Consider the following 22,077-nt stretch of genomic DNA (forward strand, 5'->3'; position numbering starts at 1 on the left):
ATGATAAGCCTCTACATTGTTACTCAACCAAGACTACAATTCTTCAATCAATACAGGTAAATAAATATTTAGGCTTTTTGGATGACTGAGCAAATATTTCTTTATCAAGCATATTCTGGGAGAGAACTTATAGTGTCAGTATTAGCTAGAGGCCGCACCGAGTGTGATATCGATTGTTCATAATGGTTGGACTATAAACTCATTTTTAATACGTCAAAATATATTTTTCGATTTTCATAACCAAATGTGGGATACCTTTTATAAATGTTTCTATGATCTGATCCGTCTTAAAGGTGCGTGATTCTCCTTCAGACGATAAATGCCTCAAAAAGATACAATCGTTTTAGCTTATTCTCAAGGGACAAATAAAACATATATGCGGCTACTTCGTGGCTAATTCTTTTTGTCTATATATATCCACGGAAAATCTATTACTAGCTAGTCTTATAACTAACCATGGATTATTTTCATGGATAATTAGTCACAAATTGGTTTTATTTATCTCATATTTTAAGTTCATGGCCAAATCCTGAAAAAAATCCGTGGCTAAATTTGTGTCCACAAAAACCAGAGCTAATATTTTCTATTTAGTGTTTTGTTAGTACTGTAGTGCAAGTGATACATATTGTATGGATTTGTTTCATAGAATATATTAGATGTATGTACATCATATAGTTTTAAAATTTATAAAACCCTAAATCTCTCTCTACAAATGATCTGCAGTTGTTTGAGCAAGTATAAAGAGTCGAAACAGTCAAAGATACTAAAAGAAGTACCAGAACAGCTAAAAGGTCTTGATTTCTTTAGATTCGTTTTATTGAATGCGATGCTGATTTACAAGTACTGGACCACATTATGATTTCGTCCAATTCTTAACAATTGTTGAAATTGTTTTGAGCATGGTCATAGGTGATACTCATAAAGTATCATTAAATTTTTTTTTAGTATTATTTATAATGTTTGTTTAATGTTTTTTTTTTCTCCTGATTTTGGCAAACGCGACCAGTCAGGAGATGCCACGTCAGATAATAATGGTATCAAAAGTATCACTGCGCTGATACTGATCAGACCCATTCTAATTGTTTTGTCCATATAAAAATAATTTATGAGTTTGTGATACTCTAAAAATATCACCTATGTACATGGTCTGAAGGAGGTTGACAACTGATAATAGATTGAGTTCACACTTTTGTTAACTTTTTTTATTTTTGCACATATAATTAATGCATGATCCCAGTGGCAATCTCCCATTCGCTCAACAAACACAAATAAACCCTCTTGCTTCCAATTTGCGTAGTTTAGCATTTTGTTTTGGTTCATTAACCATAGAAAATGTTTTCTTATTGAGTTGTTTCTCCACATATATGACCGTGTAGTGATTCTTGCGTTAGGGACAACATGGCTAATAATGATCAAGAACGGAATAGTCAAGCTGCACATGTCGAAAACGTTGACCAAGATGACGAATTTTTTAGTTTAAGTTCCATTGCTAAAAAATAATTAATACAAGATTTAAAATAATGTATTCAGATAACATGGGATCATATATCCGATATTGTGTAATTTGGCACATCACAAAACTTATAATTTATGAACAAGCTAGGTCACAAGGTACATGTACAACTAATTGTTAATTAATAAATAACGAGAGAAATCATTTCCCAAAATCACATTACTTAGAAGTGGCCAATGTTGCCAATAGAATCTTATATTAAAGCTCCAAAACTCTTTCTTTTCTTTTTTCTTTTGTTGTGCTTGGGGAAGAATATTAGTGAAAAAGGAAAATGCTTTACATGTGTTACTACAAAGGAATATAAATGGACCAATGAGTTCACTTAACGTCTGATGTGTCATATTAAAATCCTACGTGTGAGGGAAAATGTAATATCTATTGTGCCAAACACACAGCAACATCAGCAATTCGCAAACTCCACAAGGCAGTCCTGACCACAGAGTGTGTTCCCCACTTCATCTACCTTTAGCTTCCACCTATAAAAGCCTCATTAGTCTCGCTTATTATATTCACCAAACTCACATCAACACTAAAAGCTCATCACACTTCTTGTGGCTTTCTCTTTACACCTCTTCATTGCTTTCATAACCAACAAAAAAAATCAATGATGTCTTTTGTCGCAAACTTGGCCATCAAGAGTTTGGACCGTGCTTCCGCGGTGTATGTTGAAGATGTGGTGGATAGTTCTCGAGTGGCATATGGAGAAAATGGTGGTGATGACGATGACAGTGGCTACGATTATGCTCCTGCTGCGTGATTGTCTCCTATTAGTACATAATTGTAATTCAGGAGGAAAAAGAAAAGAGAGTAAGGTAATTTAGATATCTAGCTAGGCCATGTATGTACTCAATATATAGTGTGGTGACTGGTGAGTCTCTAATAGATTAATAAATATCGTTTCCACAGATGTTTACTTGTGTCAGCTATCCAATAAAAAAAAAGATGTTTACTTGTGTCAGCTATCCAATAAAAAAAAAGATGTTTACTTGTGTCGATCTTTGTCTCTTAATTTTGGGTTACTATTCACTTGTATCATCTAATTTTTCTTTTTTGATAGGAATATCATCTAATTTTTAAATCGAAAAAAAATTTAAATTTCAAGTTTGAACAAATTGGTTTACTCATCAAGATGTGAAAAAATTCACAATATGAAATAAGACTAAAGGGAAGCCACACAAGTATTTTAAAACCAGAAAGCATATGGGTTTGCTTGGGACGCACATTTTTGTAGCAGTACTATTATTGTATAAAGGTTGTCATTATTTGTGTTATCTTATCTAGTTCACCAATTTATCGTTCGAGCTATCCACACCGGCACAGCTCGTACTAATATATTTAATTGGCTGGTGTTTATTTGTTGTGATAAATCGGACTCGCATCTTCCACGCATAGACGCTTTTCGGATGGTTCACATGCATGTTCAGGGAGGCAAATAAACTATATACATATATGTTTTCAGTATAACAAGTCACATCATATTGACTAATCGTTCACATTAATTGCATTAGATAAATATGAAGATGTAGCTACAGTCTGATGAAGTTGTTGAATGAGTTAAGAAGTAATACAAGTTTTTGTCTGATGGAGTTCCTGAATGATTCAAGAAGTAAGTCAAGATGCTACTGTTTTTGTGTGTGTGTCGGTTTCTAGAAGGTTTGAGAAGATATGTTTGGAGCGTGTTTAGAGGATGAATCACAAAGGAAAAAGGGCTTAAAGAGATTTGGAAGACTTGATGAAAGTGGAGTTTGATGAGAAAAAGGAAAAGTATAAAAGGAAATGTACTTTTTCCCATGGAAATTGGAAATCTTCTCCTATGGTGATTAGGAAATCGTTTTGGCTATATAAGGAGGAGCTGAGGACGTCTTGGAGAAGCAAGAGAGCTGAGGCATAAAGAAGAAATCTTTGAGAGTTTTCGGTGAGATTGTGTGCAACTTAGTTTTGCGGGTTTGTGCTTGTGTGATCAAGTGGTTTTGTTTTGAAGTCTAGGCTCAAGGGGAGTTTAGCTCAGGGTTAGGTTATCCTGATTAAATCTAGACTCAAGGGGAGTTTAGTTAAGGGTAGAGATTATCCTTAAGGTTTCACGTTATAGAAGGGAGCGGTAAATCAAGAGGGTTGAGCTTGTTTTACGCGTTTGCGAATTGGTTGTAATTTGCTTTCTTGTTCTAGTGGAATCGAAATCTGGACGTGGTCCCGGGGAGTAGGAAAAACCGAACCTCGTTAACAAATTTCTTGTTTCGTTTACTTTCTACAATTTATCGTACCTCATCCGCACTTACAAAATATACTGAAAAGTTGAGATAAATGATATTAGTCATATGAAAATCAGAATAGCCTAAACTCTAAACTTTAAACTATAAACCGCAAAAAAAGTATACCACAGTTATGTACTATGCATATCTTTTTTAGAAGATAAATATTTAGTGTGTCATATTACATGCGCTTTTTACGCATCGTTTTAATTATATAATATATATTATACTAGAAGGTTGCCCACGCGATGCGTGGGTTTTTTAGTTCATTTTTTTGCTAAATATTTTATAATTTATGGTTTTGTATAATTTAGTTGGTTTGGTGTATATATTTTTTTTTGGTCAAGAGATGAATATACATTTAAATTACGTATTTTATAGAAAACTTTCTATCTTTTTTTTCAGCAAACTTTCTATCTAATCATTGTTAATCATAAGAAAAACAAAAAAACTTCCGTTGTTTTATTTTCGATAAATTTAAAAAGCCTATTTTGGATTTTGATTTATAAACTATTCTAGATGCCATTCTAAATTTTACCAAAAAAATAAAATCTTCTCAATGCATTTCTAAATATTTTCTAGTCTATCAAAACACATAACTCAATTTTTTATTTTATTTAAATTATGTATGTTATATAAGAAACTTCTCTTACCTAAGTGTTGATAGAACACTAATTCTAAATTTTGACAATGAATTTTTTGTGAGATAAGTACAACTTGTTGAATATTGTTTCTCATGGTATATATATAACAAATAATATCTTTGACAATCTCCTTTCTAGGTTTCATAATGATAATCTTTTCCTACCAATGTAGCAATGTTGAAAATTGATAGGTCATTCTTTCAATATTTTTGTGAAGTGAGTACTATATAAATAGTTTTTCTCATGACATATATGAAAAAATCTCCTAAATGGTTTTTGAATTTTTTCTTCAATAGTTTATTTTTCAGGTTTTGAAGTGATAATTTTTTTTAAATATAGAAGCTTTGAAATAGTAAGGAGAATGTTTCTTTTTTGACATCATTTAGATCGACAATGTCTAACCCATAACATAATACACGGGGTAACATGACTATATGGTATCTTGTATCATAGTAGTAAGAGAATGAGGTATGTTAAAAATTGGCGGTTTAGTTGTAATACCAATTGGTAAGAGATGATTAACATACATATCATCATTTCTCCACCATTCTTCGAGATTATCCATAACATTTGCCTCAAACTTTCTATTTTGTAATTCATCTATGAAAAAAAAAAATTTGAACCTTTTGTCCTACCAGTTTTTTTTTCGTTAGCCCGATCTTTGCTTGGTCTTGCAACCAACTTTACTTCTCATAGTCAACTCCTTTCTTCATATGCATTCAATCATTTAAAGTTATTCACCTTGTGATGTGAGACAAAAATCTCTTTCTTGAGGAGATGTTAAGAATTGTTTCAATTTTATTTGGAGTAAAAAAACGCATGTAACTAAAAATTGATGCAATCATTTTAGAAAAATATTAAACATCAAACATTAAACAATTTGAATCAATCACAAAAACTAAAGAACAAAATATAAGAGCTAATATGAGTCTAAGATGTAAGTAAGAGTCTATATATATTAGTACAATAATGAAAGTTTTAGTTTTTTTTTTTTATTTGTCAACAGCTTTATTGGATTGGCTCAAATGAGCCAATGTTGAGGAAAATTGTTAACATAAGTCGAAAGATGAGGTAAGATACGAACAGTTCGTGCCAATTTATCCGTCTTCACAATCAAATTTCGGGAAATTAACGATAAAGAGAAAAAATCAAACTCTTCTTTGTCGCTTTGAATCGCCTCCAAATAAGTCGTGAACGCTGGCCACTCTTGCGGAGAAGACACCATCTTCACCAGGTCAGAGCAGTCTGTAAGGAAAGCTACTTCTCTCTTGTCTTGGCCGATCATACATCTTATCGCCCAAATTAGTGCTTCAACCTTTGTGTGGAGTGAGGTCAAGCTTCTTCGAGTATTTGCAGCTCCCATGTCGTGTGTTTCTTCGTTTGGATAAGAACAAAACCAGCCTAGTCCTGAAAAACAATCGCTTTCTTTCCAAGAACCATCTAAGAAACATCGATAACCTGATCCGTGTTGCCCGATATGTTCAACTCTAGAATGAGATTGGTTATTATATAATTAGTTATCACCGTTTCTAGGTTATCGTCCGAAATCTCCACCTGAGCCAGCTGCCAGGCTTGCTCTTCATTTTCTGCCAACCTTAATATATCAGTTGGGCTTTGGGTCCATATTATTAAACACCTTATCATTCCTGGCTTTCCAAAAATACCAAATAATCCATGAAAACATCGCTGTGTAGACCTCTGAGGGTGTTCTCCAAAATAAATAGTCCATATTTATATATAGTGAACATGATAGGAAAATATCAGGTGTTGTTGGGATCTGTGATAAAGTCCAAGTCTGACGCACATGTGGACATTCAAAAAGGGCATGGTTAATTGTCTCTTCGGAAGCCCCACATCGATCGCATCTCGTATCGCAATTAATACCTCTTCTGCACAGATTCGAGGTAATCGAAACACACCCAGATAAAGCTTACCACATAAAATGTCGAACTTTTGGCGGACATTTTATTTTCCAAATAAACCCTTGAAGTTGTTTAATGTCTGGTCCGAATTCTTGCACCTTAGACCCCGTCCCAAAGTTTAGACGGGCCGTATGATATCCCCATTTAACCGTATATTGATCTGATTTAGTAAAATACCATCCCAAAGTATCTAGATTTGATAATCTTTCCACGGGTATAGCGTTAATTAACTGAACGTCCTCCGAAGTGACAATAACTTTTAGCATATCTAAATTCCAGGAGTTTGTTCGCGTATCGATAAGATTTTTAACTCGTAGTAAGGGTTAATGCTAATTTTAATGCAAAATTTCATAATAAGGAAGTTTTAGTTTACCATTACAAATTGAAAATATGAAACTTCAATGCCTAAGTTAATGCTAATTTTAATGTCTATTATCGTTGGTCATTTAACTCTCTCTCACGCGATTTCGAGTTATAGTATCTAAAGAACCTTGGTTGTCAATATGTAGCTAAGATTAAGCAACCTGCCAAGCTTGTGCCTCTTTCTCCGCTAAATGTAGAACCTCTAATGGGTCTTTATCCACATTATCAAAAATCTTCTCGTTTCTCGCTTTCCAAATATACCAAATTATCCATGGAAATAAAGATGAATCAATCTCTGATGGAATTCTCCAGAAAAGATGATCCAAGTTCGCGTAAACAGAAGCCGAAGAAAAAATCCCTGTAACCGAAGGGATTGAAGAAAGAGCCCAAATTTGTCTTGCAGGATGACATTCAAAAAGTGTGTGATTAATTGGTTCCTCCACAGCGCCACATCTAACACATCCAGTGTCACAATTTATACCTCTCTTTCTCAGATTCTCTGTAACAGATACGCAACCTGATAATATTTGCCACAAAAAATGTCGTAGCGTTGGTGGACACTTCACCTTCCATGCATAAGCTTTCAAAGATTTGATATCCGGGTCAAAAAATTTATGGTTGGCATCAGAAGTCTCTATCCGTGCGGTATGGTAACCCGATTTAACCGTATAATTTCCTGATTTTGTGAAATGCCAACCAAGGGTATCCTCCTTAGTTGAGACACCCAAAGGCAAAGCACTAATCAGCGCGACCTCCTCTGGATCAAAAAGCTCCGCCAAGAGATTCATATTCCAAAAGTTTGACCAGCTGTCGATAAGTTGATTAACTTTTAAAGATGGGTCAGTAATTGAACCATTACTTTTTGCTAGTCTCGGGAATTGAGCTGGTATCCATGAGTCCTTCCTTACTGAGATGGACGCCCCAAAATCAACTCTTTTAATAAGTCCTTTAAGAACCAGAGATCTAGCTGACATTATACTTCTCCAACCATAAGAAGGAGAGTACGATTTTATATTATCCAATGGATTGGATTTCTGGAAATATCGTCCTTTAAATACCCTTGCAAATAGTAACTTCGGAGCCATAATCAAACGCCATAATTGTTTATTTATTTTTCATTAAATTTGTTAACTATTGCAAGAAGGGAAAATATTTGAAAATGAATTGTCAAGTAACTCAATAAGAAGAAAGTGAACATTTTAAACTATTTAATTTATATTTTTTTTTGTCAACCGCACATTAATTAATAAACAAAAAAAAGACCAATTTAACTTTTATGTATTAAAATTTTGTAGGATATATAAACAGTTTAAGTCAAATTTCTTAAAATATTTTGTTAAACTATCTAATTTACACTTTATATAAAATTTTAAAATTATATTTAAAAATAAAATCACTATTGCAAGAAGGGAAAATATTTAAAAATGAATTGTCAAGTAACTCAATAAGAAGAAAGTGAACATTTTAAACGATTTAATTTATATTTTTTTTTGTCAACCACACATTAATTAATAAAAAAAAAAACCAAATTAACTTTCATGTATTAAAAATTTGTAGGCTATATAAACAGTTTAAGTCAAATTTCTTGAAATGTTTTGTTAAACTATCTAATTTACACTTTATATAAAATTTTAAAATTATATTTAAAAATAAAATCAAAATAAATGTTCAACAACTCAAAATTAATAATTATTAGTATGGGGGATACAAATTTAAAAATAAAATCAAAATAAATGTTCAACAACTCAAAATTAATAATTATTAGTATAGGGGTTACAAATCTGAAAATACATAAAATAATTTTACTATAAATTATTATAAGAAATTCATTTTCCACAATATTGGTGTCAAATAAGATTATTGGTTTTATTATGGTAAATGAATATGAATAAATAAACACTTTGTTAATAATTAAGATTAGAAATAAATATTGGTGTCTTATATGAATTTTATTCTCTATGGTATTAAAAAGTATGATGGAAAAGAATCAAAACTTAAAATATTGAAAAGTAAAGTAATAGAGAGATATTATTGATTTAAATAAAAGAGAAATTAGTCATGGTATATTAATGTAAATAATTAAGAGATGAAAAATATGACATATGTCAAGTATTTGAAGTGCCAAATATCAAAAAATTAGAGCACGTTTGGAGGAAACCTTGTCATATTATATAAGATGCGATCAGGGCCGTGCCGCAATGGAGAAAATTTAAACATTTGCTTAGGACATCAAATTTTTAGAAACATCTAGGGGCATATATTTACTCTTAATAGAGTTATATAAATATGCTTATATGGGACTTATGCTGAAAATAATGTGTAATTATAGAAAATAAATATTGAGCTTCAACAATCCATTGATTTGGTCACATGAGCTTAATTAATTAATTTTAAAAACAAACAATTACTTAAATTAATTAAGGTATTGACGATTCCAGTTTCGGTCGCATCTTGTTGAAAGAAGTTTTTCAAAACTTGAGTGACTTGGCTATTTTATCCATCGAAAAAAAATTGGTTAGAAACGTTGATTCTCAAAGTTTGGTTAACCATTTTGTGGAGAAAAATTGAAAAAAAAAATATTTTAGATCAAATTTTTCGTTTAGATTATTTTTTCTGTTGAACTGGGACATTTCTTTTTAGTCGTTTTTGATATAGCTAAGTGTTGGCACGGTTCTGTATGCGACATCATATATTTTTTATCAATCCAAAACACGATAAATTGGTTTTCTAGGTGCTATTTAAATTTAGCCTTTGTGTAGACAGAAGATATATAGGTTCAATAAGAAGTCAAACTGAAGCGCTCTAATTAAATGGCAAAATTTGCTTGAATGATTGAAAAAAAATGTGACCAAAACTGATGAAGTTTTCAATTATATTTATTTTTAACCATTTTGCTCTTTTCTTGGCACATCTACTGTAAATTAGATTTCTATTATATACAGATCCTTTTGCGGACATGTCACTACAAAAATAAAAATCATTTTGTATCATTTACTTTTGAATTTTTGTATTACTTATAACTTATGCAAACTAATATTATATCACATAAATAAATAACTTTAAAAGTGGTGATGCAAATAATTCACATTGTTTTGTTAACAATAGTCATTTGATTATTCCAATATTAAATAACTAGTGTTAACACATGTATACGAATCACACTTTCACCTCTTAATCACTAGTCATTTAACTATTTATTCCAATATTAAATTTAGCAGCTGGGAGTGACTATATTACTGACACGTTGTAGCCAAACCAAAATGTATACCCTAAATGTGTTTCGTCTTTTTATGCTTTACATGTAAAGCTTTATTCCATAAGATGGGTAGAAAAATTAAAGGTCTTGATATTTCGATTTGTTATTATTGAATGCGATAAGCTGCTTTTCATGTACTGGACCACATCATGATTTCGTCCAATGAGAAAAATCAATTTGTTATGTGTGCCAAGCACACTTGTTTCTAAGCACATCACACTCTTTAGTGAGGTTGACCTGAGGGTACGGTGCACTGAAGACAGACTGAGTTCACACTTTTGTTAACTTTTTTGGCATATATAAAGATCCCAGCGATCTCTCATTCTCTCAACAAACTAAAATATTTGTTTTCTATTTGCTTAATTTAGCATCTTTTGGGGGTTCATCACTTCATTGTTCATTGACCAGAGAAAAAAGAATGTCTTCTTTATCTGAGTTTGTTCTCAGCATATATGACCATGTTAGTGAATCTTGCGTTGGCAGCGACACAACTAGTTATGATCAAGAAATTAAAAGCCGTCAAGCTGCATATGCCGAAAACGGTGACCAAGATGACGACGATATTTATGATTATGCTCCAGCTGCATGAGAGTGCATCATATGCGTAGATAATACGTGCACCATGCATGAATTTGTATTTCTTATAATGATTTTGTGCCTTAGGCCATTAGTTAAATTTGTGTCGTTTACAATTTAACATTTATTGTAAATCCTTAAAAGAAATGATTTTCTTAATCTATTGTCGAGTTTTCGCATGGTTTTCTGTTCGAACGAAATGAATATAGGTAGAAGTATAACCACACCAACCACCTTAGCACAGGAATTTCTATAATGGCAGCGAGGCTTGATCCTATTCCTATCAACCTATTAGGGGCAAAACATATTTAGCCAATCAATTCATTAAGATCGAAATTTCAGTACACTAAATTCATTGGTTAGATTGGATTGGATTTACCATGGGTTTTCATCCATTTTGATACTTTACATATATATTATTCACTATTAATTATAGGAAAGCATAAAAAAGAAGAATTATTTATGTTTGTTTTGGCAGTCACTAGCAACTACGAATAACAAACAATGATTGCGGGAAAACTTGATTCATTTGGATGTTGCAGTGAACAATGACCAATCACAACTACCAGTAATCAAGATTTTTAGATGTATATCTTTAACAATATGTTTAAAATCCGGTGACTGTTAAGTAAAATAATGGTAACACTTAATTACTAAAAATGCCATTATCTTCTTAGCACCACCAAAAACCAAAATTTAAATCCTAATTGATTAGGTTCTTTATTTCTCATCTTTGTTTCTCAGTTGTTTGGCTCTTGTAGCTTTTTAGATCCAAATTTTACTCTATTTCTTGATAATCTTTGTTAAAAGACCAACAATTTTGCTTAACTGCCCTGATTTTGATATGCTTATGTATGTCTCTTCAAAATCTCTAAGCTATTAGTGAGTTCTTTGTGCATTTCAAATTTTCTTATAAGTTTTATGTTTTTTTTTATTCCGAATCTCAAAGCTATTTTAAAGTTTCTTTGGTTCTATGTTGTATATTTTTCTAGGTGTAAAAATTTGGAACCTTGTTTTCAAATATAGAGATTAAAGTTCATATTACTTTAAATTAACTGATTCCCGTTGAAGCACACCTTAGCTTCAATATATTTCTGAAAAGGCTAAATTTCCCTGTTTGGATTTTTTCATATATAAACTAATATATTTGAAATTAATATATTTTATAGTTTCGATATCATTATTTTATAGAGGTTATTCTAATGCTTCTCCTTTCAGATTTTCCATTTCAAATCCTAATAAGAAAACTATTAAAGTAAATAAATTTCTCACAAATGACATAGGATTTGTAGGTAGTCAAGTATAATATTTATAAAACACACACATTAACTTTAGGCACCATTATGTCGCCACTACAAATAATATTCCCATGAGATAAAAAGCAAAACCTTTTTTCTTCCTTTTCTGCTTCGAAAATAATATTTCATAAACAGAATTCCCCAATTAAGGACGTGTCATTACAAATCCTATGTGTCAAAAAGTTAATAGCGATATGTTATAGAACTTGTGCCATTCTGGAATTTATATTAACATGTCACACTCCTTGCTGAGGTCAGTAGAGGACGAGAGTGAGTCTAAACTTTTCATCAACTTTTGTTCCCACCTATAAAGAGCCCAACGATCTCTTGTTCTCTCATCAAACTTTTGTGTTTTGCATTTGCTCTTACGTCACTTGATTTACAATTTCCTTTCCCCATTATTTTCTTATAAAGAACTATGATTTCTGTTACTGAATTTATTCTCTGCATAGATGACAATGTTGGTGGTACGTGCATTGGAGGCGAGGTCGTTATCAGTGGTCAAGCATTTGTGTATGCTCAATCTGTTTATGTTGAAGACGGTGACAACGATGATGACGATATCTATGATTATGCTCCAGCAGCATGAATGGATAATATATATCTATGAACCATGATGTTGTACCGTTTTATAGCAATGATTTTATGCCCTAGGGTTTCTTTATGTTAGTTGATTTAATACTTTCACTATAAGTCAATAAGTCATTCACTTTGTCTCAGAGACGTGCATATATAATACAGTGATGATCCTACCGCTCGTTGGGATCGGTATTCCTGAAAATCATATAGAGAATTTGCTTGAAAAAACATTTGACGTGCATATAATAATCCATGCACATTGTGTCTTCCAAAACAAATGTGAATGGTATTAATTAAAAACTTTACCGAGGATAGTTGAATCTTGGAGATTGGAGAACTTGATGTAGTGTTTTAAATGATGCAAAACATACAAAATATGATATCAATTGGTGTAATAAGATTACTCAGGTTAAGACTGAGAGTGAGCGAGTGTTGTGGTGAGATGAGATCAGTCCAATACTACTGGCTGATCAAGGATCGTTAATGTGAGGAGCGAGTCCTTCAAACTTGGGTGATTTCCAGAGTGATAATGTGAATGGTTCCTGATTTGGATCTATAATTAATCAATCATTCCACGCCTTCCAATTCTTACAAGTTATTGGTTGTTATAATGATCAAGGATACAGTTAATAACTTGGAAGTTGTAGGAGTTTTGATCAATTTGAAGATTACATCAAAATCTTTAGGAGCATCGAAACAAGCATGGTAGGTGAAAAGCTAAAAACTACATAACTTTGGGTTGATTTAAAAACTAAAAAACTAAAAAATTTATATCGATCCATTCAAACCATTGATTATTTATGCATTATAATTGTGCATACAAAGTGACAGATCAAATTTTGTTTTATGATATATTGATATTAGGACATGAATTGACAGCATGAATCTTCCTCTGTGTGGTGTCATTTTAAGTGATTCCTCAAAATTGTTATCGTTTCATTGATTTCAAACGCGTCACTGTTTTTATTAATATCAATGGACTGATTATTATTTGCTTCCATGTTTAAATTCCGTGGGTTCCACATTCTTGTAACTTCTAAATGGTTTTATATATTTTCTAAATAAAATATTTACCTTCTTAACAAAAAAGAAACAGAACATTAATTGTTAGACAAGTTAACAAATATATATATGGTAGTCATAATAACTCGTTAATGTTCTCTAGAGCATTTACATATTTGGATGGAAATTTATGAGAACAATCAAAGAGAGGTTGATGAGAAAACCAAGTGTTCATCGATTTCCATTGAAAATAATCTCGACAAGTACATAAAAGGCCCTAAGTAACAAATTCATATAAGAGCCAAATTTTTACGCTTTGGCCTAAAACTGAAAGTAACAAATCCACTCATGCCGCTGGAGCGTAATCATAGATAATGTCGTCATCGTCGTCGCCGTTTTCTATAAATGCAACCTGATGGTATTCAAATTCTCCATTATTGTAAGTAACATCACCTCGGATGCATGTTTCACGAACTTGGTCACATTTGCACAGAACAAACTTGTAAATAGAAACCATTGTATTTTTTCGGTTAATGAAGAAAAGAAAATAGTTAACAAAGCATATGGGAAAAAGAAAGAGGTTTGTTAGGTTGGTGAAGGAACGAGAGATCGTTGGGATATTTATATATGAAACAAAACTCACAAAAGGTTAGAAAAGTTTTGGACTCATTTTGTCTCGGGTCAACCTCAGTAAAGTGTGTGATATGCTTAAAACTAAGTGTGCTTGGCACAAATAGAAGACTGCTTTTATTCGAACACTTAGAATTTGCTTCCGAGTTCCGACACATGTAAAGCTAGCACTGATTTAATTATTTATACTAAGAACAAATAACCTTTGTTTATGGAAGAAACCAATTGGTAGAAAAATATCATTTCTTTAAAGTATAGCTTAATTTATCAAAACATATAAGCATGTCCACATTGAGAAAATCTCTCAAAAAATTGTGAAAAAAATACTACTAATACAAATTTAAATTATAAAAGATTTTCATTCCATCTAATAATGGTTTTAGCATCACCCGCTGAATAGTGAAACCAAAACTTCTACAAGAGCATAAGATATTTATAATGATTTATAGAAAGTTTATAAATTTTCGAAAAGTAATAAATATTTGATATAGTTAATTTTAATAGGGAAAAATATTTCAGAGACTTTCTTACAGATTTAAAGTTAAATTCTATTTTGTTTCCTCAATTAATATATAGAAAATGGAAACAAAAAAAAATTCTTAAGACACAAAACTTTTGTATGTACAGTAATATCAACAAAACAGAGACAAACTACCCTTTTACACCATTATGTTGCCACTACAAATAATATTCTGATGAGATAAGAAGCTTTAACTCTTATAACTCTCTTTCTTTTAAATTTTAAAGTAGCCAAATAAGAAGTGTAACCAATATGTGTAGGCGGACGTGTCAGAATAAATCCCATGTGTCAAAGAGTCCAATGTCACACTCCTTAACCAGCATGCCACACTCCTTGCTGAGGTCAGTAGAAGACGGAAACGAGTCCAAACATACATCAACTTTTATGTTTCACCTATAAAGAGTCCAATGATCTCTTGTTCCTTCATCAAACTCAAATCAATCTTTTGTGTTTTGCATTTTCTCTTCAACGCTTGTTTTGTATTATTTCCTTTCCAAAGAAAAGAAAAATGATTTCTGTCTCCGAAATTGTTCTCTACATACATGAGAATGTCTATGAAACATCCATTGGAGTCAACATTGCTAACAATGATAAAGTATTTGAGTATGCTCAAGCTACATTTGTAGAGAACGGTGACAACGATGATGACGTTATCTATGATTATGCTCCAGCAGCATAAGGGGATCATATATTTATTAGGCTAAACTATGATTTTGTACCTCTTATATTATTTGTTTGATGGCCCTAGGGCGTCTTATATGTTTGTCTATTTAACACTTTCACTATAAAAATCGTCGAACATTTTACTCTCTCAACCTCACTTGATTTCACATTATATATTTCAGTGACATAGATCAACGAAAAATAATGTATTATTACATATATAACCGAATAACCGTTTGGTTATAGCTTGCCAAACCAAACCGATTCGATAACAGAAATCCTTAAATATTTGTGCTGATCGTTCACTCTTCCTTTCAGATTTGGCGCCGAAAAACTCGGTTCTTTCGGTTTGGTTTCCTCGGTTATCACCGAAGGCCCAGGCCTAGTTTACGTAGTTTCATAAGATGATTCAAGTTTTATATACTAAGATTTACTTCCAATTAGCTTGGGCCTTTGGCAGATAAAGATTGTAACAGCAATATGGTATGTTTTGAGTTAACAACACCAAATTACTAAAAGAAATGGCCCATTCAATGTTATGGTATGGTCATTATAAATTTAATAATGTGGAAAGCAATGAAATTAAAGTTTGGGATAAAAGTAATGGCCAAAAAGGAGTTGGGTTCTTGGTGTAATTATTACTTTGTGAGAGCATGTGAATGAAATAATGGTGGTCGTAGATTTAGAGCTTTATAAAAATAAGATATCTATGATGTCAAAAGGAAAAAAAAAAAAAGATATATACAGAATCCAAAGACAGTGAAGAAGAAAGCCATTGACAAACATACACTAAGCTTCTTGGGGATGTAATGTAATAATTCTTGAAGATATATAGATTAGAAACAAAGATCTTGAAGGTATGTTTTCTTTTAATTATTGAATATAACATATCAAAATGTTGAAGAAGCTATAGATAAGGTTGGTTTCTTCATTTTACACGTATTTCATTGGCGGGTAAGAAAAATAACAAAATGTAAAACACAAAATAAGATCTATATTATCTTTGCGTATCATGATAACGTTAGTTTGGTGCCATGTCTTTTAGTTTCTCTATCACTATCATGTATTATGCTTCAAGTCAGATATGAATTTTTTTCAACATAATCAGCTTGTTCTTATTTCGAGATGAATTCGTAAAGTTGTTTTCACTAAACCCTGTTTTGTCTTAATCTCCGGCAGCCTAATTAGGATGATTTTGTACTTCCAGAATCTAATCTTGGTCAGTGGTCGTAATATTTCTTTAATTGTTCATCAGATAATAAACAGTAAAAAGGTTTGAAAACGAAAGTGGTGTTGCGTGCATTAAGAAGAACCAAGTGATGTTAGATAAACTGTCATTGTCCAGTTCAGTTTTGTCTATAAAACCTAAACCCCAAATATCATCTATAAATTTCAACTCATTTCACCCATTTCAATTCTTTATAAAAACACTGAGAAGAGAGATTTTTGCAGCTGACGATGGTATTCTGCGGCGATGACGTGGCTACAGGGGTGAAAGATGCTTTCATTTATTGTTACAGATGCAAAGGCAGAAAAATTACAGTTTCCGATCACGAAGACAACGATGACAACAAGCCTATCGGGGATTTTGATTACGACCATGAAGTAACCAGAAAACTCATTCATTTGCCTTTTTGAGTTTCATTTTTCCTCTCTTCTATACCTCTTATTGTTACTTGTTCAACAACAAGAGTTACAAGACCTTTCGTTTTGTGACTGTTGGTTTCAGGTTGTTGTTTTCGAGATCAGAAGTCGGGCAATGGAGAAGCTAAGGAAGAAGAGAAGGACAGGAATAGAGGGGCTAACTTGCAAATTCATGAAAGAATTTGACATCGAAAAGGAAGAGGGTAACGAATTCTGTTCGGTAAGAAGCAGTTTTTCGGAATGTTGCATGAGTGATATGAGCATAGAAGGATATATGACGGCGAAAACGGAGTTCTCGAGGAGTTCGAGCTTGAATGGTTTAGAGCTGGAGAATCAATGGAAGATGCATTACGTTAATGAAATTAGGAAAGGATCAGTGATTCAAGAGTTCTGTCATTGCCAAGGATGGCCATTTGGTTTGGGACGAAAAGTTGCGTTGCTTCCACCGCTTCCAAAGTCACCTGCAGAGTCATGGTCATGGAGGAAGCCTACTACAAGAGTTACTCCAATTCCATTTGTTTGACAAAAGTAGCTCAAAATGTTGAATCATTAGAAACAAAAGATCTCTCATGTAATGAAACAGTAACAAATGAATACAAAGGCCTGCTAAAATCGTTGGAGCTGTGAGTTTATTTTTCAACTGGTGTTAAGCTCTAAATTTGAAAGCTTCGTTTGGAGGAAACAATGAACAAACTCACCTTATAATGTCTTTTGGTCAGATTGACCTTTATTATGTGTTAAGACACAATAACGCAATAACAACATAACAAGTTTTGCACATCTTTAAGATCTTCTCTTTCCGTTTTATGCCCTCTGCTCCACGTAAGATCCCGAGAGTCCTGAGGTTCCAAGAACAGTAACCTACAGAAGAATTTAGCAAAGCGTTAGAACGACAAGTACTGGTTTGTTCTTAATGAAAACATTGGTGTCTGCCAATGTCCTACATGACTTAACTCGGATAGCCTAAAAGATGCATGAAGGTTGAACAAAGAAAGATGGAAAAGATCACATATAGTACGAGTGAGACTGTGGAGGCAAACTCATACTTAATCAGGCTTATTCTAGATCGCATATAGAACAAGTGAGAATGCGGAAGACAAGTTGATATGTCGATAATTACGCAACTCATACTTGAATCAGGTTGTCCTAGTTTAGCTTATATGTTTCTGTCATAGATGCAAATTGCAACTTCTATCACTAGAGGAGAGAGGACAAGTTCTGATACTATAGGTTCCTAGAATCAAGTGAAATAATCTAATTTGATTACCTTTCCCCATTCAGAACCAAGCCCGCTGCATCTCATCTTCAAGTGGATCATCTTTGTCCCCAACTCCATCTCAACCTTCTTCTTCAAGTAAACTTCTTCAGGTTCAAAGGAATCTAGGTAGTCAGCATACCTCTGATAAGCAGTACGCAGCGCATCGGTTATATCATTTGGTAAAGGCTTCACACCCTGCACACAATACAACTAAACATCAAACAACCAGAAATCGAAAAATAAAGGCGGTTTAGTGAAGTAAACAACAAACCTCCCCACTCATTCCAATGCTATCATCGATTTCCATCTTAATCGAAGTAAGAATCCCACCAAATTCCTCAACAGCTTCAGCTGCTCGGAACACGTTTTTCAAGGCCTCTTGCCCCGCCTTGTCATCAGTGTTTTTCGATATCGCGCTCTTGGCATTGCGAACAACAGCAGAAGGAAGCTCAGCCCAATCAGCAGCCATCAAGTCTTTGAATGCATTCAGAACATCAGAGTCCTTCATTTCAGGCATGTGAGAAACATCTTCGCTAAATCGCCGCACTTGTCCAACACCAATTGCACGAGAATACTGCAAATCTGCAATCACATCAAATACAATGAGTAACGCACGAGTAGAATCAAACTCGTTTAGTTAGAGAGAAATCAAAGCCTCACCTCGACGAGCACATCCATACGAAATTGCCGAGCCTTTCCCGATCGTAACAGAAGCACTCGGAGTCACCAATGGAGATTTATCAACCACAGTCATCAACGACCGATGCCTCGACACTGAAAACAACAACAAATTTCTCCAATCAAAGGAATTTTTGGTGGTGAAGACACAAATTAGAGATATGGATTGGATCTAGGGTTGAAGAGAGTGTAGCAAGAGGAAGGATCTGGAAGCTTACGATGTTCCTCGATGTGGTGGCTTCCTTGAAGAAGAGAACCAACGCGATCAAGAGATTGGGCAGTTGCACGAATCCGGTTACCGAGAGAGTGAATCGCTCGTCCTAGGGTTCCCATTTTTGTGAATCTCCGATTACAAATAGAATTTGGTGATTGAGTTCGTTCGTTGATTTTGTTGTTCACATCTAAAGCTCCTCTCTGAACATTCCGAATTACCGATGATGGAGACAATATTTGGGCTTTGGTCCATAAACTTTAGACCCACTAAAGCCCATTTTAAATTTACTTTTTTAAAAATATATTACCCATTTTTTCTTAAATATATTTCCAAATTTATAGATGCCAAGATATACCACGGACAATCCTAACCCGATCTGTCCTAGAACAAATATTGGGACATAAAATTTTAGGCCATGTTTTGCGGACTAGCATATGGATATTGCGCTTTAGGCGGATTTTGTCGCGAGTTGGTAGGTCAGTTAACGAAGAGAACCACTAATTTTAAATATAAATTATGTATAGAAATAGATATTTTCAACTATATAGTATAAACTAAAAACATATGTGATAATGTGAAAATTCTTGTTCTATTAAAAACAAAATAATTATAAAAAATAATTATATTAAATGTTATTTTATTTTTAAAAGTTGTTAATTTTAAATTTTTTTTAAAAAAATTACAGTTAAAATAATCATCTGCAAAATGAAAAATCAGTGAATTCATTAAAAAAACAATGACATCGAGAAATTTTTTTCTTCATTGAAAAGTAAAAATAAACAAAAAAATATTATCTTCAAAGAACTCTATTTCGTATCTAAAACTACCGGAAAAGATCACCTGCAAAAATACGGGTACATTTCCCATTTCGGGCAAAGTTTAGAGATGGAAGAGCTTGTCCGTTGGAAGTGCTGGTAGCTACTATGGAGGAAGCCTACAACACAACATTTGAATTTGTAGGAAAATATCTGTCGGAGTGCAAAAAAATCCTAAGGTGATGGGGAAGTCGATGCTGGAGTGACAAAATCCCTAAAACAAGTGTCAAAACCTATCAAAAACCCTAACTCGTCATAGAGAAAACTTTCTAGTGCAGAAATCAAAGACTTTTTGTTAAGTTTCATTGTACGTTTGTTAAGCCAAGAGTAGTTAATTCATTATTTAATCTTTAGAATAAACGGACAATATAATATACTAAATCATTTATGATTAAAAAATAAAAGCAAAACTATAAATTTTGTACAAATTTAATATTCTTAATACTCGGACAAGTTCTATAAATATATCAAATCATAAAAACAAGTTTTATGTTTTCAATAAAGTAAGAATTCCTAAGTTGTAGTTGTAGGGCTCAATCCCCACATTTTTCTTTTGTATTTGAGTGGCAAAATAGTGAAGCAGATCTTAAATCCCCACATTTTTCTTTTGTATTTGGGGCTCAATCCCCAAAATAGTATTTAACCTTAAATAAACAAAGCAGATCTTAATATACTAAATTATTTAAGGTTAAGTTTTTTCTATCAAAATAGTATATGTGAAAATAGTTTGCACAATAAATACACAAATATTGGATTTAAGCAAGTTAATAAAGAGTATCGATTAAATGATATTCCCTCTGTTCTTTTAGATGATGTTTTAAGCTTTTATTTTTATTCTTAAATATATGATGTTTTCAGTTTTCAATGCAATATTAATTACTTCTTCCGTTCTTTTATAAGTGATGTTTTACCTTCTAATTTTGTTCTTAAATAGATGATGTTTTCAATTTTCAATGCAAAATTAATTACTTTTTTATTGGTTTTGACGGTTCAAATTCTGTAAATTGTTTTTTTATTGATTGATTAGATAATAAATGATGTTTTAGTTTAGAAATAAACAAAAATTAAATGATTTCTTAACCAATGTGCATTCTCCTAAAAGATCACTTATAAAATAATGGAGGGAGTAGTTTTTTTTTGTTTTGACAATTTATAATATGCAGATTATTTTTCTATTGGTTGATTAGATAATAAATGATGTTTTAGTTTATAAATATACAAAAATAAATGATTCTTAATTTTTGTGCTTTCTCTAAAAACATCAAATAAAAAAGAACGGAGGGGTATATATTTTGGTAGAATTGTAGACAGATAGTTTTTTTTCATTGATGCATTTCACTTGATGGATTCTTTTATTAGTAATATAGCGACACATATTTCTCAGATATTCTATACCAGCTGAGAAGTCGATGTTTCAATATATTGTTAGCAAAGTCTCTCAATGCACATCATTAACACTCACCCTTCCTGCAAAACAGCCAAATAACCGGATTGTTTACGTAACAAAGTTAAAAGTGATTAAGCACAATACCACAAGGGTCTTAGTTCTCATTTCCCATGATGGGCATTATAGACATCCATCAGCTCAGTTCAAAATGATGGGTACGACTTCCACACTATTATGATTCACCATCCACTCCAGTAACCTAATAAGGATCTATATAACTTACCGGACTAAGACAACTGATCTCTCATTGATGCAACAATAACTGCGAATTCGTCGTGGTGGCTGTGGAGGTGGAGGTGGACGTGAAAAAAAAAAAGTTAAAAAAATATCTTACTCCATAATTTTGGTTCCTTTTCGAAATATTATTTAATGGTTAAGGACTTGTAAGGATTCTTTAATGCTCTGTGTTTTTTTGGGGAAAAAGTAACGTTTATGTGTATGAGAAAAAGAATGACACACAAAAAGGCATTCTCTATACACAACTTCTCATGAATATGTATGTATCTAGGTATCTCTAAGAAAATAATCATTATATCTAAATGAATTACTAAATGGTATCTACGACGAGATTACATATTACCAAGAAGACAGAAGAGTATTGTATGTAGTGGCATCAGGAATATGTCTATCACTCTATTTTATTGTAAACATATAATTTGCTTCATTAGTGATCCTCATATATATCCGATTGTAGACTAAAACTCATGAAACTAGTGTTTTAAGGCATTACAAAAACATAAGGACATGAATTTTAAAACTTATATTGTGGTACAGTGGTGCCCCAAAGGTACCAAATTCAATCCTTT

General features: G+C 32.5%; 3 protein-coding genes across 3 annotated transcripts; 2 read left to right on the plus strand and 1 right to left on the minus strand.

Annotated features, from left to right (window-relative positions):
* Positions 1–2,005: 2,005 nt before the first annotated feature.
* On the plus strand, positions 2,006–2,506 carry LOC9327419. Its single transcript, XM_002891311.2, has one exon. The coding sequence runs from the start codon at positions 2,118–2,120 to the stop codon at positions 2,268–2,270; it is 153 nt and encodes a 50-aa protein (XP_002891357.1). The 5' UTR covers positions 2,006–2,117; the 3' UTR covers positions 2,271–2,506.
* Positions 2,507–15,932: 13,426 nt separating this feature from the next.
* LOC9327423 lies at positions 15,933–17,499 on the plus strand. The gene is made up of 3 exons (XM_002891315.2): positions 15,933–16,072; positions 16,668–16,820; positions 16,945–17,499. The coding sequence occupies exons 2-3, from the start codon at positions 16,674–16,676 to the stop codon at positions 17,380–17,382; spliced, it is 585 nt and encodes a 194-aa protein (XP_002891361.1). The 5' UTR covers positions 15,933–16,072; positions 16,668–16,673; the 3' UTR covers positions 17,383–17,499.
* On the minus strand, positions 17,406–19,198 carry LOC9327424 (succinate dehydrogenase subunit 5, mitochondrial). The gene is made up of 5 exons (XM_021013594.1): positions 19,014–19,198; positions 18,778–18,891; positions 18,389–18,699; positions 18,127–18,312; positions 17,406–17,720 (listed from the first exon to the last, which is right to left on the minus strand). Exons 1-5 carry the CDS (start codon positions 19,126–19,128, stop codon positions 17,664–17,666), a joined length of 783 nt encoding a protein of 260 aa, XP_020869253.1. The 5' UTR covers positions 19,129–19,198; the 3' UTR covers positions 17,406–17,663.
* Positions 19,199–22,077: the final 2,879 nt, after the last annotated feature.

This window comes from Arabidopsis lyrata (assembly GCF_000004255.2).
Source record: "Arabidopsis lyrata subsp. lyrata unplaced genomic scaffold ARALYscaffold_1, whole genome shotgun sequence".
In the NCBI taxonomy this organism is placed as follows: Eukaryota; Viridiplantae; Streptophyta; class Magnoliopsida; order Brassicales; family Brassicaceae; genus Arabidopsis; species Arabidopsis lyrata.